Source organism: Semicossyphus pulcher, unplaced genomic scaffold, assembly GCF_022749685.1.
Source record: "Semicossyphus pulcher isolate SPU_LCO1_2020_fin unplaced genomic scaffold, fSemPul1.0.p SCAF_1, whole genome shotgun sequence".
NCBI lineage: Eukaryota > Metazoa > Chordata > Actinopteri > Labriformes > Labridae > Semicossyphus > Semicossyphus pulcher.
In genome coordinates, this window is record NW_027211603.1 from 7,969,421 (window position 1) to 7,990,624 (window position 21,204).

General features: G+C 38.1%; 2 protein-coding genes across 2 annotated transcripts; both read left to right on the top strand.

Moving 5' to 3' along the window:
• Positions 1 to 3,091: 3,091 nt before the first annotated feature.
• LOC138602012 (ceroid-lipofuscinosis neuronal protein 6 homolog) lies at positions 3,092 to 14,236 on the top strand. Its single transcript, XM_069673411.1, has 8 exons — positions 3,092 to 3,230; positions 5,772 to 5,892; positions 6,016 to 6,114; positions 6,480 to 6,668; positions 9,363 to 9,418; positions 11,088 to 11,210; positions 12,218 to 12,503; positions 12,604 to 14,236. Exons 1-7 carry the CDS (start codon positions 3,181 to 3,183, stop codon positions 12,486 to 12,488), a joined length of 909 nt encoding a protein of 302 aa, XP_069529512.1. The 5' UTR covers positions 3,092 to 3,180; the 3' UTR covers positions 12,489 to 12,503; positions 12,604 to 14,236.
• Positions 14,237 to 16,205: 1,969 nt separating this feature from the next.
• LOC138591730 (calmodulin-like protein 4) lies at positions 16,206 to 18,734 on the top strand. Its single transcript, XM_069662406.1, has 2 exons — positions 16,206 to 16,353; positions 18,496 to 18,734. Exons 1-2 carry the CDS (start codon positions 16,206 to 16,208, stop codon positions 18,591 to 18,593), a joined length of 246 nt encoding a protein of 81 aa, XP_069518507.1. The 3' UTR covers positions 18,594 to 18,734.
• Positions 18,735 to 21,204: the final 2,470 nt, after the last annotated feature.

Consider the following 21,204-nt stretch of genomic DNA (forward strand, 5'->3'; position numbering starts at 1 on the left):
CCTGTTGGGGGGGCTAGGTCTATTAAATAACTCCTCCTCTTAATGAATAGCTGCTGTTTGGCAGCTCAGCGATGAGATTTGTTGCACCAAGACTCCTGGCCGCAGGACTTTGTCTCACTGATTGACCGTGAACGCACCGATACAAGATAACACTTGAGCCTGTTTTAAATGCTCCTGTATGGCAATGAAGATTCTAACTACTACTGTAGCTACACATTTTTGTACAATGTGAGGCATATACATGAAGAGAATCCCTTAAATCCTTCTTGTCGTACAGTGATGAGTGCATATCTCTTAAGGGTCCTGAATGATCCCCAGGAGGTCAAAAATAATTAATATAGTACACATATATTTGATTGTCCAGTAGATTATTTTCTTACTTTATATATGAAATTCTCTCTTTTCGTTTAAAAAAGGGTGTGAAAGAGGATGCTCAAGGATGCTGAAAAAGTTGTACAGCACCGTTTGAGCTGCTCACTTTTGCAAAACAAGGCGACATCTGCTGGTCACTGGTGGAATTACTTTCAGCAATGGAGATAAGACAAAAAGAGTGGATCACTGCAGCAATGGAGATAATAAGACTGGAAAAAGTAGTTTTCCGGCTGCAAAATAATGACGAAGAATATTTAGAAACATGGGCACCAGTAGAAAATTACTTGACATCACTGTAAAAAAGAGGAATGACCACTATGACCATTGTACTTTATGCTATTTGCTTATATATTCTGCCTCTTGATCTATCTATCCATTATCATTATTATTTGTTTTTTGACAACATAGATAGGTGGATTGGTTTGGGGTGGGGTTTTGGAAGTCGTGGGTCTCAGCTGCGTGTTGATTCGACAGAAGAGACGTGTGTCTCTTGTCTGTTTGTTGTTAATGTGTGTAATAAAAATAATTAAATAAATAAAAAGAAGTAAATTAAGACATTGAAAACATTCTGATTAAAATAAGATCTTATGTAAACTCATACATTATCTCACAAAGGCGTTCTAGAGAGGTGGGAGACTGTTTGGAAAGGTTTACCCTCCACACATTAGAGCTGATATCTGCATTAATCATGCTGCACATAAAGTTAAACACCATCATACAGGTGTATTTGCTATCTGAGTGTTTGCTTTGAGACATGGCTGCCATTCATGGTATTTTAATTTAGCAGCGCTTTACATTCTGCTCCAGACACAGTGAAAATACCTCTTTAACAGATGTGTTGCATGCACTCTGCATGTCAAATGATGTTTCACCAGCCTGTGACAAAGATGTAGTGTCAAATCTAACCACAAACACATTTCATCATGCTATTATCAGTCTGACAGAGAGCTCGGTAATTAAATGTACACATGAGTTAAAAGGCTATAAGACTTTGAACTTTGTTCATTATTCCATTATGAGATACGTACATGATGAAGTATTAGCAGGATGGAAGCCTATATGCCTCAACACAGCAGTGTGTGTCAATATTTAATCAAACAACCTTTTCTATATTGACAAGCTTTACTATCAGTGCACTTTTACTTATTACTTTTTCTCATGTTAATGGGGTTTTATGTATTCAAACCTTTAAGCTAGATCATTATTTTGGTGCTTTAATGTCTATAAACACAAATACACATATTCTTTTTATAATTAAGTGACTAAAAAAGGCTTAACAAAGTAGTAGATTCATCATCTGAGACAGTACTTTAAAAAGAAAGGAAAAAAATAGGAACTATCGTTTCTATGTCAATGCTGCTTTCAAAGAAGCTGCTGCACTTTTAGACGGACACATGTTTCAGTATCCTGTCATAATATCTTCACATGTTTCACTGCTCCTGGATTTACATTGTTTCGTGTGTATGTGCAATATAAGACTAAGCAGAGTTTCTTATGAACCCTGTGAAGGCTTAACATCTGTTAAAGCGTAACACTTACAAGTCACAAAGACGTTTCGGAATGTGAACCTATAACCTTCAATAATGAAACCAAGAAGAAGGTGTCCAGTCTGTATGCAGAATAATGACTAAATGTGTTGAGATTAGTTAAAAGCTGTTTAAAGACTGGAGAGTACAAAACATAATCCAGCTCGTCGTCTTCTGCGAGCTCTACAGGGAACATCATATGGTTTCTTTCAACTGGAATTCATAGAACAGATGGTCATGTTATTGATAGCGTTCCCCACAACAGGAGGCACAGTCTCACTAGACTAATTGCATTCTCCTACTACAAAACTGTAAATTGCAAAAAAAACATCACTTTGATTACACAAACTATTACTCGTTTGAGATTTTTACTTTACCTAAATGATTTATTCTTGGTTAAGCTTAGCAAAGTTTCATTGAAGAAGTCAATAAATAAAAAAAAAGATGTTGTGGCCATGGGTAAGTAGACAGTCAACATGAAATGGAGATAAAAACCTTTGTAAGAAAATGGTTCCAAAGAAAAACATAGTGAGGTCTGTGGTTTATCAAGAGGAACTGTAAACCTTTTGACATGTGAAAGTTAGAAAAGCATAGGTGTTAATATCAAAAGGTCCTGATATTGTGCATGCAAGCTCACTGAAAACTGCATGGCTTCCTGGGACACTTGAATTGAATGAAGCCAATATTATTGACAAGTAAAAATGTCTGCTGTGTAATAGACCTATTATTTCTCTCTCACTTGGTGCATTAAGCTCCCTCTCTCTCATGTTTCACCTGTTAAATAGGGATGCAAAAAAATAATCTACTATTCAGTTAGTTGATTGAAAGAAAAATAAACTACTTAAAAACAAACTTTAAAACCACAAGTAGGCCTACCTGTAAAGCAGAAGACAAGTGAATAGTGATATAGAAGGTACACAGGTAGGCTATTCCGGAAAGTTCCTGAATTCATTTGAAATAACATTGGCCTCCCAGAAAATGTTTTAATGTACAGTAAGTCTTTATGTTATTTGGGTAGAAGTTGGTGAACGTGCCTACAAATCACAACTCAGGGTTTACTGTGCCCAAACTCAACGTCGAACTCTTTCCTGCATTGTGATTGGTGGAGGAGGCGGAAGGGCGGGAATAAAGACAGAAACCAGGAAGTGAAATTGAGTGACAGAAATGTCTAACGGACAGATGTTTACTTTTGTTCAAAGCCGTTAACTTTCCATCGTTTGGACCACTGGAATGACAGGGAGTACCATCAGCTACATCAACGACAGCAAACACGTAACCGAAAATGGCGACTGTAAGAAAACGAAGAGGACAAGAGAAGACAAAAGAAACTAGGTTTGTACATTAACTATTAGATTAACGTTGTTACCCTTTTTAGCAGGTGTTTTGCTGTCAATGAAGTTAAGTGATGTTGATTCAGACTCTACAGGAATCATGACGTGTTAAGATATTACCTCTGTTAATCACTGTTACCGCAGTCAATGGTGCAGATTAAGGTTTAAACAAAAAGTGGAAAATGTGCTCAACTTTTGTTACCTTGTTGTCAAGTCTTGTTGCGGTTTGTGGTTAATTAACAGGGACGTATTGTCACTGAAAAAACACTCCAATGTTTGCATGTGACAAATATAAATAGAGACGATGTAGCTCGTGGTTATTATTACCTTCCACTTGTCTGCAGTCAGGCATTTCCGCTGCTGGACCTACCATCACATGACTGAGTCAGTAGTGCTCGTGCTCAATGGGTTGGTGTTCAGTGCTCTTGGAGCTAACGTTGAAAGCAAATATAATGTTATGAATAATTTTGCAAATTTACACCCTGGACAGACGTGCACAGAGAATGAGTTGTGGGTCCATGAAAGCCGTAATCTGCTGCATTGCCGTCTTGTCTGCAGGGGTCCCACAGTCATGGAAAACCATGAAAAGTTATGGAATTTGAAATAGTGTATTCCAGGCCTGAAAAAGTCTTGAAATGTTTGATTAATTATCATACTGTTAGTTTATTTGGTCAAAAAATCTATCGTACCATCAGCCAGCCAGAGGCTCACTGACTGTCTCTATGAAAATGTCATTCGTTGTTTACTATGCATTTGGTCCTTCTGATTTCCAAATTTCCGGCAACCTTCTAGCAAGGAATATACCTACTTTTGTCATTATCACACAAAAGTCTGTAATGGAAATTTGATAAAACGTTATAGAAAGGTTTTGAGATTTCAGAAGTAAAAATGTGTGCGAACCCTGTGTCTGGGAAGTTACAGTCTTTTTTTCTGCCCTTACTATGTATTTGAGAAACTGCCATGCAGGAAGCTACATGCACTTTTTGGCTGTCGAAAACAGTAAAAGTTAGAGCAAAGACAATGCCAGAATTTGTTGGTAGGCCAACAAAAATAAATAAACTTCATTCACAAAAGTATAGAGCGTAGCTGTTAAGAAAATCATGATTAAAAATCGACAAAAAAGGTATGATTTAAAAAAAAAAGGAATATGTTCACATAATGGTTTAAAATGCTACACAGAGAGTATTTACTTGCTTGTCAGTATACACAGATCTGATGGGTGTAAAATATCACTTAACCTGCAACGCTGATAGAACCATAACAGGTTCAACTGAAACCAGCAAGAGACACAACGGATTAAAACAAATAATCTGATATTATAGAAACTAATTTAGGTTAATTTGAAAGAAAAAGGTCAAGTCTAACAAATATGACGGAGAGGGAAAAATGGCAGGCTTACAAAGACAATACTGAGAAGACTTTACAGAAAATACAAACTACAATGTAATTCAAGTAGGTGCCAGCAGAGAGGGAGCATCCAGACTTCCAGGATAGTCAGTCTTACATAATCTGGAAAATGTGGTTACCTGTTGCCTGATTGCATCCAGCTCCAACCAAACAAAATCAGTAACTTTTATTTTTTAAAAACAAAGCATTTTTCTTTTGTGTGTCCAGGTTGTTAAAATATTTATGTAAAACAGCCCTTGCGATAATACTATTCATTTATTTTAGACACGGTGTTTGAGCTCACACTCCTGTTTCAGACCCCTTAGTGTGAGAGTCTGGAGAGTTAAGATGTAAAAACTATCTCTCTGCATAAAGAGGGTATTTATGTAGCCTCCTTGTTTGAGGCATGGAGTAAATGTGATTCTGGATTTTTCCATTGACCACATTTACCATCAACATATGTCAAAACATGACAAAAATTCCCTTTAAGACAGGGACAAGGACATTAAAAACTAAGAACATATGTAACAGCAATCACTGGCATTGGCTCTTGGACACGCAGCAGCATCTACAATGTCCTTTCTTTCATACAATGTATTTCTAAAGCGTTTTTAGTGACAGAAAGGGTTTCATGCAGACTTGAAGGTTGAACGCTCAATTTGTATATATTTTTCTGGTGTTGACAAGCAGCCAATGCTCCTTTGACATGCTCCTTTTGTGTTGTCTGTACATATGCTGAACTACAGCCATATTGTTTAGTGTGCACCAGGAAATTGCACAGCTGCACACAAAGCACCACAATGTTGAATAGATCAGCAAATCCCAAGCTGCTGGTGCAAACATCATTTGACTGTGATTTAATAGAGTGCAGGAAGAAGAGAAAACAGAAATAGACAACATAAGTGTTATAATGGGAACATACAGACATTACCTGTACCGTGCTTTAAAAGTGTATCATGGCATTTATACACCAAACTGGACTTTAATATGAAGGAGGTGGCTTCATACCAAACGAGCAGTAGTAAGATAAATAAAAACGCAGCAATTTACTGCAGTAGTAAAATCTATAGTAAACCCACCAACATGTCTATAAACCTTAACCTCTGTGCTAGCTTTATTACAATGACTTACAGTCACTGTAAATGTGTGTTGACAGCACTCCTGGTGGTTTAGAGGAGAATGTGCCTCATCAGGAAAGGCAGCTCTTCCACTTCGACCTATGGTTCTGTCTGACTCTGCAGAACTGGATACTTGACTTTGGACGGCCTATTGTCATGGTAAGGAGCATTTCATTTCATCTGTAACTTGTGCAGTATTTATAGAGCGTGAGTAATAACAACATGTTGGATGGTTACACCCCAGTTCATGGAGCAATAAACACCAATAGTTTCTTGCATTAGATCATCCTTCCTCTGGAGTGGTTTCCCCTGAACAAGCCCAGTGCTGGAGACTATTTCCACATGGCCTACAACGTTATAACACCATTCCTAATGCTCAAGGTAGGTCCTTACCCAACAGAGTGCTTTGGTATTCAGTATGAACAGAGCTTCTCTTGCCTGTTATTCAAACAAATATTAAAGGCCAGATTTGATTTACAGTGCATCAAAAAAGGCATCACGTAATCTTGAGCTCAACACTACTTTGACTACAGATCTTCCGCCCTGCTTCCAACCCATTTCTTCATGCTCTGTAGTTCTTGTAAATGCAGTTATGTGAGACTGTTATAAACCAAAAACAAGCTACTTCCTGTATATTAGTAGTTGACACAAAATTCCTAAAGATATAAGAAAAAATAGTTAAAGTAATATGGATTATGTCTTTTAGTATCATACGTACAGAACACATGTGTTGCTTCTTCCTTCAGCTGATCGAGCGCAGCCCGAGGCCGCTGCCTCGCTCAGCGGTCTACCTCTGCATCATCACGTTTGTCATGGGAGCCAGCATCCACCTGGTGGGAGACTCCATCAACCACCGGCTCATCCTGAGCGGCTACCAGCTTCACCTGTCGGTCAGAGAGAACCCCATCATCAAAGACCTCAAACCCGCCTCACTGGTAAGTATAGATTCTGTTTTTCGTGTTTCCTATCTTAAGTGAGGTACAGCTCTATTCCATGACAAGTCCAATTACCTTTTTGATTAGTTTAGCTTGTGGGTGATTAAACTACCTGCCCCTATTGATATCTTGTATATGATGTATTTATATATTTTGTTTATCTTTAACCTATTATTATGTCATAAAACAAACATCTGTTTGTGCTGCTTGCCAACTCTCCGGATACAGTTCAGCATCTTTTTCTTGTCAGCCACACCAAACAAAACACTTTGAATCGTCACAGGTGTTTGATCCAGCAGAGTCGATCCTGCTGCGTAGAAGTGTATCTTGTTTTTCTCTTTGCTGTCACGACATCTTTTTCTATCCTGATCTCCTGTCTTAAGCGTGTGAAGCGTCATACTTCTAACAAGGTTGTAGTTGTCAACAAGATATAAATAGCATAGCAAAAAAGGGGCAGGTTAAAAGAAGGCAGGAATAGTAGATCTGAAGGTTGTTGTCTTGCATCTCTCTTCTGGTCCTGGACATTGGATAACCCTTAAGTGCCTGTTTACATGCACCAAAGCAAACTGGTTAATGGGATCAGGTTAAGGCCAGAAAAGATGATTTTGTCCATTTTCTTTGCACCAAAAGTTGTCATACGAAGTCTTTTGAAAGTTTATATTATAAAAGAAACTGTTTCAGGGACGTCTGAAGTTGAAGCTTGAATAGAATTTTATTTTTGTTCAGAACATTTTGATCGACTGCTCAGCAACAGTACAAGTGCTGTAGAGAGAGAGTACACGGCCCTGTGCTTGTACCTCAGCACAGACTGTATGTCTGAACTTTTATCCTGCTGTAAAAACAAGCTTTCTTAGAACTCTTTGGCTTTGCGGTAAGTTTTATTTGGACTTTGTATCTAAGTGTTTTTATTGCACAGATATAGGAAGTGATCTTCTTATCCCACCACAATGAAACGCTTTCCCCGCACATTGTTATTAACATAGTTATAGCTATATTGTTATAAAGTAGTAATGTTACCAGAACTTTTAACAGAAAAAAAACCCCAAAACAATATTTGGTGACTATTTCAACCACAGCAAAAAGACAACCAGGTCAACCAACCTGCGCTTCCTGGTAAAAAAAAAAGAGAAAACACTGAACACACACCAACACATCTGTAATAATGTTTATAGTAAAGGTAATAAGAAGGATTTCCTTAAAATACAGACTCATAAATACTAATATTCACCCTCAGTCATCACTTCTGACACTTTATTAGAAGTGTGTACTGAACCATGAACTCAAAATTCTCTTGCAGATATCATGCTGTGTATTATTTGTCTTTGCTTAAACCAAAAAAGGGGTTTGGAAAATTCTAAATCTTTGATGTTTAAGAAACCAGGTTGGTGCAGAAAGCTAACAATGATCAGTTATGGGAGTACGTGTTAACCCACAGACATGTCATTGAATTCAGTCATCTGTCATCTAACTAATTATTTTTTTAAAGACTCTTATTTTGGCTGTTTTTATAGGACAGCTGAAGAGAGTCAGGATATGGGGTGAGAAGAGAGTGGGGAATGACATGCAGCAAAGGGCTGAGGGAAGGAGTCAAACCTGCGGCCACTACGTCGAGGACTATCCCCTCTGTATATGGGGCTAAACTAGATCCCCAGAGAAACTATTACACTAATGCTAGCTCTAGGTTTTCAATATAGAAAAAACATACTGTGAATTCTGCCTGTCAACACCAGAACAGCCCAACTTAAAGAAGAGGTTATTTAGCACTTTCAGTGCCGATGTCTTTGTTTGACACTCTATAATTGAAGTTGTGTGTATTCAAACCAACTGTTCAGATATTTGCTTGTGTTTTACAGCGACATTATAGACCCCCACATTTGTTTATGAAGCTGTAGAGCTTTCAATAGCCTGCAGTGCGTGCATGTTAATTTTTCATAGGCACTGAAATCTTAAAGGGCAGGTGGAAAAGCAACCTTTCAAATGCAATTAGTTACAAGGTCAAGTGCCATCCAACGCTGAGAAAAAAGCTACATAATAAAAACTGGATGAAGATTGATGTACATGTATCATGAATTAGATAGATAAGCAAATTCTCGTTCAATGAGAGCTGTTGAAATGTACATATACAATATACAGCTATTCAGTCTGAAATAATGCTGTGAATCTAAAAAGATTTCAGACTGAAGTGGAACTGAGTTAAATGGATGAAGTGTTAGGTATAGATAATTAATAATCATTTCCTGCAGAGAGCACTACCACCTAACCTCGAGATGTAGTAACTGTGAAGGCCATATATCATAAGATAAAAGTCATTTTCATACTCTTTGAACTGTCAGGTCCCTGTCCTGCCCTGTATGGAAGCACCTGAATTTTCTATGTCCAATTTTCCACCTGTCTGTTGATGTGATTTCTACTCAATACCCATAATAGAGTGTAAATGGTAACACAACAGTAGGGGGCACTGTTGCATAAGGCAGAGAGGAGGACAACAGCGCTTTCTTACTAATGCAGAATAACATACATTATACTAACTGTTGCATTAAAATCTACAGCTAATGGTTTGTATATTATAATATATGATGATGATGATGATGATGATGATGATGATGATGATGATGATGATAATAATGATAATAATAATAATAATAATAATAATGTGTCTGTTTATGTTTCCTCCTGTTTGTCGTTCCTTCACAGATTGACTCCTTTGAGCTGCTGTATTATTATGATGAGCATCTGGGGCACTTAATGTGGTATGTGTTTGTGATAATTATTAGCGCCTATATAATACATACACTGCATGGTAATTTCTGGAACGTAGCAGAACACAGGATCAAATGCTTCGCTGTAAACCAGAGCTTTTTCACCTCTTCTTAATCACACTGTAAGTAATGTTAGTCTTTTAAGAACATGATGCTTAAAACCAGTTTAAAGATTTTAACACATATGAGACCAGTGTGATGAAATCTGTGGCTCTGTTTCATCTAAAAATACAGATTTTCAGGGTAAACAAACTGAGCAGGTCTGTGATGAATCAGTGAAATTATAATTTAACATCTCCCTGAAGATTTCAGCTTCTCAATCACTCGTTTGTCCTCTTTAATACAGCGTGATTACTGGCCCAGTGTTTGAGATGCATGTGACCAAAATGTTCCCTGTTTGAAACCATTAGTTGAGTGTTGTTTTTGTCTCTCCTCTCATTTTCTGTCCTTGTCAACTAGAAACTGATCAATTAAGGTCTCGAAATAACCTCTTCAAAACAGTGTATTAGAATACACTTTACAAAGTGGAGTGATGATAATGTCGGAAAACAGAGAAAGAGGAGGAACAACATGCAGCAAAGGTCCCTGCACAAATGTGAACCTGCATGTTCTGATACCCAAGAGTGACACAGTGGACACAATATTCTTTTATATATATACAGCTCTGAAAAAAACTAAGAGACCACTGCCAAAATATGTTTTTCTCTGGTTCTTCTATTTATAGGTTTGTGTAAAATAAACTTAAAATAAACAGTCATATGTATTTTATGCACTTTAAATTTTTGCCCTTGGATAATTTAAACAAAGGCAGCGTGCAGTTAACCGCTTCATCTGACACCTACCCCCCGCCAACGGTTTCAGGCTTTAAAAATAGCTATATAGACATAATCAATCTTGTCGCTGATGGTCTGGTTTGCTTTTGTAGGTCATATAGAGGTATCATAATTAATTTCAGTTTGTTTCATAACCTTTAAGCTTTAACTAAGGAAGAGTTCAGAAATCAATATTTGGTGGAATAACCTGGTTTTTAATCACAGCTTCCATGCATCTTGGCATGCCCTCTACCAGTCCTTTACATTGCTGTTGGGTGATGTTAGGCCGCTCGTCTTTGTTCGATGACTTGTGACCGTCCATCTTCCCATTGATTGGGCAAGACACTGAACCCCGATTTGCTTCTAAGTATTTATACGCATTCATACAGCTTGTTGATTGGAGATTGGCACTAAGGCCTTTGTCATCACTGTGTAAACGTGACATGTACTATAAAAGCACTTTGAGTGGTCTAAAGACTAGAAAAGCAAAGTTAATTTACCATTTCACGCATTCATTTTACCTGACACCTGGAGCCAATTACACTCTTGCCAACATGTTACAATATTTATTATTTTCCCATATGTTTATTTTGATCCAACAGATGTCCATATATCTTTTATCTGTCCAAAACGTGTCGGAACTTTGAGTTAAATTATCTACAAGAGTGAGTTTTCTTCTGTCAGCCATGAAAGTTTGTTAAAGTTTTGGGCCGTTTTAAGATCATGCTGGCCCTGGTCGAGTGAAGGAGAGGCTATTTAAGGTGTTGGAATGACACAGTACATAGAAATACTTGTACCGTACTGTGATGAGTGCGCTTTACAGTTTGTTCCTCTCGTCTTTGTTCCAGGTATATTCCTTTCTTCATTATTCTCTTCATATACTTCACCGGCTGCTTCACCAAGGCTGAAAAACAGAGGAAGATTCCTGTATCTGGTTGGCTGTTGCTGGGACCCAGCTCACTTTACTATTGGTCAGTCGCCGTCTTACGTTGTTGAAAAGCTTTTGTGCTGTTTCCTGATGGATACTTATGTGTTTCTGTAGGACATAATACCATTATAGTTAATGCATACAGCTTTGAAGTAGCAGGAATGATATGAAGCCCAAAACACACAAAGCAGCATTTAAATCTTATAATGGTCTTTACTGTCTCCCCAGTTCAGAGATGACTTCCCTGTCCATTATAACATGTGTTGTTATTGCTCAGTGTGTTGATTTCAAGTTTGTTTCATTATCTAAAGATAGCAAATGGTTTTCTGTGGGCAAAGCATGTTTATCAACACTTGGTGAATAAAGTCTTTGGCATGAAAAATACAATAATTTGTCATATATATCCGGCAAAAGCAGATAATAAGAAGATAGGATGAGATAATGATGTGGAGACTAACTGCATTGACATTTACTCTGAGTAGCTAATTAACATTCGACCTGTCTGTGCCTGATTATTAAATAAACTTATTTTTAGACATTTTTACGTGTAGTATGACTGTTGAGGAGCATGTTTTAGACTGAGCATTACCTTCTTTTGTAAGATGATTGACAGTAAACACAGAGCAGGGAGTAACTTGTTTGATAACATGAATAAAAGTTTGACAGAACCCAAATAAATAAACTTGTTTACTGGCAGGATCATTTTATTGTGTTTGGAAAGTTGTGTTTTATATTAAAAAGAATGAATAGCACCAGACAGCTTCTTTTGTTAGCATGAAAAAAGCTCTTAGATTTCCATCTTCGCTCTGTACAGAGATTCAAATTAAGGAGAGCAGCTTTGATGGCTAAATAACAAAGATGCTTTTATGTAAAAGCAAGGACTTTTTATTCAAAGTGTAACTTGGAATGTAATAAGTTTTCATTGTAAGGCAGATGTCTAAAGTTAGAAAATATTGTTTGGTTATTAAAAAAGTTTGTCTTTATGTGGCGCTAAGTGAAGTGTTTCTCTCAGTTCATAACGTCTCTGCTTTTATCTTTAATTTCTTTAAGGTACCTGGTTACTGAGGGACAAATCACAGAGCTTTTCCTCCTCACCTTCGTTGCCATGCTTGCCATGGGGATACATCAAAAGCACAAAGGCCTCAGCCTGGACAGCAACGGCCTGTTCCTGCTCTACAGTTTCACTTTCACTGTGCTCCTGGTGGGCCTGTGGGTGGCCTATCTGTGGGACGACCCAGTGCTACGCAACAAGTACCCGGGTGTTATTTATGTGCCAGAACCTTGGTCCTACTACACCTTACATATCAAGAAGAACCACTGAATAACATCTGTCCAGGTCTGTATCCCTCTTTAAAATTATTTCTGATTGCTTTGACATCGGAAGCCACATCTCTTTGTGTGAACTGACTGATGGATATCTTTCCTTTCGTCTGCAGATTTACTGTGACAGAGAGAACGGCTGCACTCGGACAACTGTGAAGATTGATGAAGTTGGTTGATGTGCACCGACCTCAACAACAAAAGGTTCCGCTGATATATTCACAGTCGGATTTTTCTCTTTTTTCCGCTCTGTCTGGAACAGGTTTGCATTTTAATTGTTGGTGAAAAGTTGCCCTGATTGACTCCACACATGCAATCACATTTGTAAATGTCTGGATGTTCTGACATGAGATCAGACTGTGAGATGTATCATTCATTAGGCCAGCACAGTCCAAAGCGAGAACCTTGAAAGACGTAACTCACTGCTTAAGATTATTTGAAATTCTTGAATTCTTCTTCTATTATCTGAAAGTTTTACTTCCCCTTGTGTGAGCTATCTGAGACAGAGGACTGCTTGGCTCACTATTTTGAATTAAAGGTGTAAAACCAGAGCAGGGATTAACTGCTGGAGGCAATAATTAACTGTGTTTCCCCAACCAATGGTACCCAGAGTGCAGAATATTACTCGACTGCCACAGGTTTTTTGGAGGTTAGGTTGTAATAAATTGATTAAACAAGGTTGGGCAAGAATGCAGGAGCTATCTAAGGACCCTTTTAACCTCTCCAGTTTTTAATTATGTATATTACCAAACAACTTTGTAATTAATCTTTTTCCCACAAAGTAGTTTCCAGTCAGCCTGAAGGCCACTGGGGTTTGGGGAGGTTTTGCGCTGTTCAGTTGCTTTGCAATGTTAGTTATTCAGCCTTGTAAAAACACAGTGCAGCATAAACTGTTCTATGCATTAGACAATGAGTTCTGAAAAATGGAAGGACAAAACTGACCTTTATGACGATACTCAAGTTGAATATTTGTGCGGTACATTCACTGAAAAATGAGAAAATATTCTTACCTTCCTTCTCTGGCCTAGAGGAAAGAAAGTAAGAAAATGGCAGCCATTCCTGACTGATTATCTAAACCAAAACACCAGTGAACCTGGAGATGCAAGAACATTAATAACATCATAAAAGGGTACAAATCATAAAAAACAAAATTAAAGTTCAGCAAAAAACAACAACAAAGCTAAAAGTCTGATGATTACCAGACTGAGCAGAAAACATGAAAAAGTTGTGAGTTATTCAGAAAATGAAGTCTTTAAAACATGAAAACAGATACTAAACAGAGGACTACATTAAAGCAGGAACAACAAGAAGTAAAAATTATCTCAGGTATTTTAAAGTGTTACGCTTTAACAGATGTTTGTGACGTTTATGAGAGCTGTGAACAATTTAATGTCCTCATGTGGTCATTGTTATATAAGAGGCAGAGTCGGCAACATAAGGTTCTTTATCGCATTATTTTTGACGCTATGTGTGTAAATATTGTACAGCACTACAGTGTTCACTGTGAGCTCTATTGTACTGATGCTTTTATATTCTTCAAAGGTCACAAGAGCAGATGCTTTTTGAGATATAGATAAAATCTCATTTTGTATAAAATGAACTGATAAATTGTTACTTTGACTCAGACTGTAAAATTGTGATGGTTACTGTTTTGAACAGCATTTCCTTACGATCTCTTTGTTGCTGATTAAACACTGTTCAGTTACTGGTTTGTCACTGGTTAGATTTTAATGTTTATCTTAATAAAATGTTGAAATGGACCTTTACCTCCTCATTGCTCATATTTTCTCACTTTACATAATCTGACAATTAATGTGCTTTAAAGAACTCTACAATGAGCCTCTATGGTTACAAAGTACTCCCTTCCTATTATATGACACTGTAGCATTATAGGGTGATTGACAGGCAATAATTGGTTGGACGGGTGGAAAGGGAAAGGACAATGCAGCACTGTGGATCTGGTATCTTTGTTCCCACAGCAACACGTATTAAATTGCGCTCAGGCTTACAGGTGGTGGACTTTAAACAGGGTGGAGGGACAAGTGACGTGTGCTCAGTAAATTGTCTCCTTCCTGGAACGGAACAAAGGCACTGCTAACATGGTAAGAGCCAGAAACACTTTGTATGAAGCAATTTTCATGTATTTTCCTATGTAACAGCATTTTGTGCTTTTATCTACCGTGTGACGTCTTTCGTTTGTCATCCTACAGGCTAAATTCTTCACACCAGTTCAGATCACTGGTAGGACTATTCCACCTGCTGTTGTTGTTGTTTTCCATCTAATACTAATTTTTAATGCTGTTAAAATGTATTATTTGTCTTTTTATATGAGCTGTACATGTATCTTTTAAAAACCAACATATGGTGATCAAAGTGTGACCTTGCTCAGTCTTATTAGTTCCTGTGAAGTAACGGCAGTGTGTGTCTAAGTAAACCTGCCACCGTTCTGCGGTCATTCTTTCATTCTTTCATCCCGGCAGAGTTTAAGGAGTGCTTCTCCTTGTATGACAAGAAGCATAAGGGGAAGATTGATGCCAAAGACCTGATCACGGTTATGCGCTGCCTGGGCACAAGCCCCACGTTCGGGGAAATAGAAAGACATCTACAAGTTCACAAAATTGGTAAAGTACAACAAACAGCACATCTAATTTGTTTCTGTGTCTGTCAAGATTGAGAAAAACTCTCTTTGAGTTGACAGTGGTTGAATAAGTCAGGTCTTACACTGAAACTCTGAAGTGTGAGTAACACCCTATACCCGCCGTACAGGCCAAGAGTCAGGAAGTCTTCATGCAGGAGTGGAGGAGGAGTTTTGTTTTTGCTGTGTTAAATTGTCTTGGTGTATAATTCATTTGCTTAAAGAGACTTTTTTAGGCAACTGTGAATTCTTGAATTGGAGGTTTTCTATTAGGCAGTAATAAATTGTGAAAATAAGAAAATGACAACAACATTGTGTCACATATACAGTACAAATACCTTTTGCTTTGCTTATTAAAAAAACCCATGGCAGTTTTAGTTATAAAGCTCAAAGACACAAATATGTCTTGTACAGCTTAGCCATTTGTAAAACACAGTGTAGAAACCCTAAATGTACAAAAAAAACTTATCTTAAAGCTCCTGTGAAGAACTTTTAGTTCGTGTTGATTTTGGCGCCCCCTGTGGACAAAGTTGTACCTCTTATCTCTTTGCTGATTTTGTGCTGAACATGCTTAAGTGGTGTTTTTTTTTGCAAACAATCTCATCCTGCTTTCTTTAACAATCATATGTATCACTTGCTTTAAACTTTTGCTCTAGAAAATGTAAACAAAGGCAGCGTGCAGTTAATCACTTCATCTGACACATACCCCCCCCGCCAGAGGTTTCATGCATTAAAAAATAACTATATTAAAATAATCAATCTTGTTGCTGATGGTCTGGTTTCCTTTTGTAGGTCATATACAGTAATCAGAATTAATTTCAGTCTGTTTCATAACCTTTGAAAAACTCCTCACAGGAGCTTTAAATTTAACAACTTCAATGAACCAAAAGGGAGAAGTTTGGAATTTGCCTACTCTGTTATTTATATCCCTAAGTGGCCCTGAGAGTTTTACTGCTCATGCTTAACATTATTATAGTTGTGTCAGGACTCCCTTTTTGACAACATGGCAAAGACCTGATATGTTTTGTTCATGCCTGTTTAGAAAAGAAAGGTGAGCTGGACTTCTCCACATTTCTGACGATGATGCACAGACAGATGCAACAGGAAGACCCCAAAACTGAAATCCTGGAGGCTCTAAGGATGACAGACAAACAGAAGAAAGGATACATCCAGGCATCTGAGCTCCGGGCCAAGCTCACCATGTTGGGAGAGAAACTCACAAACAAAGAAGGTAAAATGAAGTTGCAGTGTTTATACTGGGCTACAGCAAAAACACTTAAAGGCTGCGACTCACCAAACGCATTGTAAAGCATTTTATTACGGTCGAAAATCTCAACTGATTCACACAGTGGATTCCTTTACTTTCATGTGCCATATTTTATACATCTTCCCATGGAACTGTGAGCCCCAACAAAGATAACAATCCACCGTAACTCTGACTGCTGAGAATCTGGCTCGAGAGAGACAGCTCAGTGTCTCGTTGGGAATTACCAGCTGCTTCCCTAAATCCTCCACAATTTTCTCAGTCCTTACCCATTCATCACCTGTCTGTGTAACGCGGCTTTCCTCTTGAAATGTTTTCTATTTTCTCTGAGTTAACCCCTCTTCTCTTCGTCTGTTGTGTACCTGTTGGTATCTTCAGGTGAATCTCACTGAATGCAGACACAAAATGCTGCCAGACTGCAGCCAAACTGATCTGAACATCTGCTTTCATATATATGCTTTTTTTTCTAAGCTTCTGGACCAGATTCATCTGCAAGCTCAAGCTCAAGTTGCTCTGGCAGATGTGTCTGGTTCACCTCAAACAGATTTCCATCCAGCCTGATTCAGGTCAGGCTAATCACAACCATTTATCTATGATAAGGCAGGGATAATACGATGAATGACTGAGGCATCTTCGTAATAAACCATGATGGCTGCTGATGTGGAACATTTAAAATACCCTATTACTTCAGTATTAAACTAACTCGTTGATAATTCATGTTAAGAACAAATTGGCGACTACATATTGTCATATCAAATGTCTGAATATTATGTTGAACTAGAAGACATGAATTGGATGTTCGAACTAGCTACCTAGCCTAGCAGCCTTCCACTATGTCACACGTTTATTGCTCTGATCGGTTGTAGCATCTTGGCCTGCGTCCTTTAATACCGTGGTTCTCAACTGGTGGGTCGGGACCCAAAAGTGGGACGTGGATCTGTTTTTAGTGGGTCGCAGATGTGTGCTTGAAAAAGAAAAACTTGTGGCAAAAAGTCAATGCTGCACTTTTACTTTAATGAACATTGTTTTCCTATGATGTGCGTGCAGTAGGAGTGTAGTTTATTCACACTCCACGTATCCACTGATTGGGCAATCACAGCTACAGTTACATCCTTGCAACTTGATGAGTCCTACAGAAGTTACATTTATTATGCACTTTAGTTTATTTCTGTCGAAAAAAGGCTGCTAATCGAATGAATTGTAGAGCGAATATTTCCCTCGCACTGCCACCTGCTGGTCATTTTGCTTGACTATTATACTGTTGTGTTTTGTGATGCTGACATACTGTGACGTTTTGTCCATCTCAGGTGGTCTGGTTGAAAAATTGCAGAAATTTGGGTTTGGGATTTGTCATTAAGGAGGTGGTGGTGGGTCCTTAGGCTAGACCAGTTGAGAACCACTGCTTTAATAGGACACTAGGAAATGAACTGAGATGTTGGCAATGCAAGCCTACAAATTGTGTAATAAAACAACTGAAGCTGAAGCATGCACTGTTAAAATTACATCAATCAATCTGTGTTTAGTGTTTCATTTCCAAAGTGTTTTAAATGTTTGCTGCAGCTTGAGGTATACAGTAGTTTCTGTTCTTCTCTGACATTAAATTGATGTTTTATTTCATGTGTGAAGTGAGTTTGATGAGGAGCTCCTGCTGGGACGCTCGTATCCAGTTAAATTCCTGGTGATTATGTTGATGCAAAGTTTTTTCAAAGCCTGAGCTCAGTCATTTTATATAGTTATTGACATCAAAGAAACTTGGATATTATTCAACCGTCAGTGTACTCCATTTAAATGTATGAATCATTGTTTATATGAAAGCTCGGCTGCCTCCCAGTGGGGAGACTTCCATGAAATGATTCAATCTCAGAATATTGAGTCAGATAGATGCTGCTGTTCTAAAGAGCAGACAATGGCACTTTGAAGCTGCTCAGCTCTTAACTGCAGCAATTCTCACTGTTGCTGCACTTACGCACCGTTTTGAGTCAAAAACTCCCACAGGCGGAGACCAGCTCACCCCAAGCTGTGCTCGTCTAGTAGGAGACAAATGGGTTTTCAGGCAGCTTTCTTTTACGTCAACTTCACTTTTAAATCTGTTCTCTCCTTTTTCTTTAGTGGATGAGCTCTTCAAAGAGGCAAACGTCAAGTCAAACGGGGTCATCAACTATGTGGAGTTTACGCAGATCGTGACGCTGCCAGCTGTCGATTACTGATTTCTCAAGGAAAACAGGCGCCATGACGGGGAACTAACTTTACACGCACTGAACATATCTATACGACAGAGCCATTGCTGTTATACTGTGTTGTAACTTACACTATATGATGTGGTGTGGCATCTTTTTTCAAGCCTGACCCTCAACCCAAACAAACAGAAACAGAATTTCCAGTTTAATATTTTGCGTATGTGCTTCTTTGAATGTGTGAGCGTTATTCTAACTCTTCATGTGGCTTCACTACAACTTTCCACACGTCTGTATTCTCTTCCTAAGATGTTTTGATTAAAGCTGTGGAGTTTGAATTAACATAAGATCTTGTTCTACTGGAAAAATCTTTTAAACAACTTTATTTAAACACCCGTCTTACATTCTGACAGTTTAAGCTTCTCTAACATCTCAAGTCGTGCGTGCACATTTGTCAGGCGCTTTGACGGCTCTTAACATTACATTTACATAAGCGACTTCCAATTAGCATTTTTTCACAAGTTTTATTCCAAAGTAAAAAGCACAGTATATAAATATCCACATGTAACACATCACTGATTAATAAATGAGTAACATTTCCTCCAAAGCATGTGTGGCGTATTAACAGTTTATTTAGGTGAAATTTACAACATGATTAAAGTATTTAATTGTCATTAGCACCACTGTGATGAATGCTACTACTACTATGTCATTGTGTATTTCTCTTTCAGGAATACTACCATAGCAACTGTGGGCAAATAAGCATCATATTAGCCAGAAGGTTGAGTCTTGATGTTGTGCTTGAAAAAAATCATTAAATGTACAAATGTGAAACTATAAAAAGCAATTAAAAAACTTCATAAAACATTCAGTTCAACAAAGTAAATAGAGAAAAAGAAAGTGTGGTCTTACTTGCAGTTAACGGCTTGCATAATCCCTGCCATCAAACACCAATTGAATTTCTGTGTGGGAATATGTAAGAAAGCGAGGGCTTCAGTCGATTACAATGGCAGCAATTTACAGCCAAGCTTGTGCATTGAATATCCGTCAGTGGTTTTGTCCCTCTCTCCTGAGGGGTGAGACATTTTCCAAACACATACATTGTTTGTATGAGACATTGATCTTTCTGCTGCAGCGTACACAGCGGGGATGCAAACTCTTTGTCTGACACCTTAAAGCTTTCTTGCTTGTAAATGGAGGAGAGTAAGCATGGCATCCTGTGGCTTAGCTCCATCTGTCACCTCAGCACTCCATCAATCAGTCATATAACATCACCTAGTGCCACAACATGAGGGAAAACATTATTCAGTGTGAATTTGTATGTGTTATCAAACAGCGAGCATAAAAGAGTATTGCTGTGGTGTTACTGATTTTTCCTGCTATTTGCCAGACGTAGGAAAGGTCTAGCCTGGCTGCAATTTCACAAGAGAAGGAACAAAACAAGTTGTTTTACTGTGATCAATTATCTCTGAAATGTGGCCTTTTGTGCTCTTCAGTTATTAGATAAATGTAGCCAATATCAGAAGGAAATTAGCTTTTTAAAGTCGAGATAGTGAAATAATGAACTTTCCTTCTCCAAGTCATTAAAAAAGAATTGCAACCATGGCCGTTCTCGCCCCAGACACTTATTTGATCTTTCTGTGCAGACAGAACGGCGAGAACATGATCATATTTTTTAAGGTAAATCGCTGCTGGATAACAGATAAAGATAACATTTTGACTTTTTCGCTGTGGATTAACAGAGTTCAGAGAGCTGAGGTCACAAATGTGGCCACTATTAAAGACCTCTTTTTCAGGGTCAGCTGGAAACAGTTAACGAACAGTTGTTATTACGATAAATCCAGATGCTGCAATTTTCCTCCAATGTCTCTCATCAAGGAGCCTTTGTTAGAAGAATTACTTTTGATTTGAATCTTAATTAGCAAATCCACCACCATTGTTGCATTAAACTCTATATGTGCTGCACTATAATTATAAGCTTAACAAGCACAGCAACAGTAACCAGGAAGCAAAGGGCTTAGTGTATGATCAATTAAATCCTGGGGACAATTTCAAATGGATGTAATTTTTAGATATCACACTGACCAAGGCAGTACATGAATGTTAAATGAATCGCTTGTTCCAATCAAAATCAACAATCCAACATTATACATCAATATGTATTAAAAGAAAGTAGCCCGATAAAGTGATAATCTCAAAGATTTTCATGTAAATAAATGTCTGTTAAGTCACTATCTATCGCCGAATGAGGTAAAACAATGGTGATTGAGCCTATGGCCCACTGATGAAAGCCTCTGCATTTGCAGTATTACAGACCGGGTGTCTGTGGCGACTTTCGCGGAAAAAATCCCAAGCGGCGCCCAGTTAGTGACGTGTTTTCCATCAGCCAGCAGTGGTCGGTCTGCTAGAGAGGGTAGGCAGAGCTAAGCAGCTGCTTTTCCGGTATCTGCAAGTGTTGCGAGTAAACAGTAATCTACTACAACAAGACATGAAAACGATCCAGTCTTTGAGCAAAGAAAAGCTTCTTTAAAGCTGCAGTAAAGATTCACGTCTTTTCATGGGACGATCCATAGACTGTACTGTAAGCCTTAACACACACCTCATAACAATAGTGGTAAAAAAAAGCCTGACATTGACTTTTCCT

Coding starts and splice junctions, on each gene's coding strand:
- LOC138591730 (XM_069662406.1), top strand. CDS start 16,206: ATGCACAGACAGATGCAACAGGAAGACCCCAAAACTGAAATCCTGGAG. Junction 16,354..18,495: donor GAAACTCACAAACAAAGAAG/GTAAAATGAAGT, acceptor CTTTTTCTTTAG/TGGATGAGCTCTTCAAAGAG.
- LOC138602012 (XM_069673411.1), top strand. CDS start 3,181: ATGGCGACTGTAAGAAAACGAAGAGGACAAGAGAAGACAAAAGAAACT. Junction 6,115..6,479: donor CACCATTCCTAATGCTCAAG/GTAGGTCCTTAC, acceptor TTCTTCCTTCAG/CTGATCGAGCGCAGCCCGAG. Junction 11,211..12,217: donor CCCAGCTCACTTTACTATTG/GTCAGTCGCCGT, acceptor AATTTCTTTAAG/GTACCTGGTTACTGAGGGAC.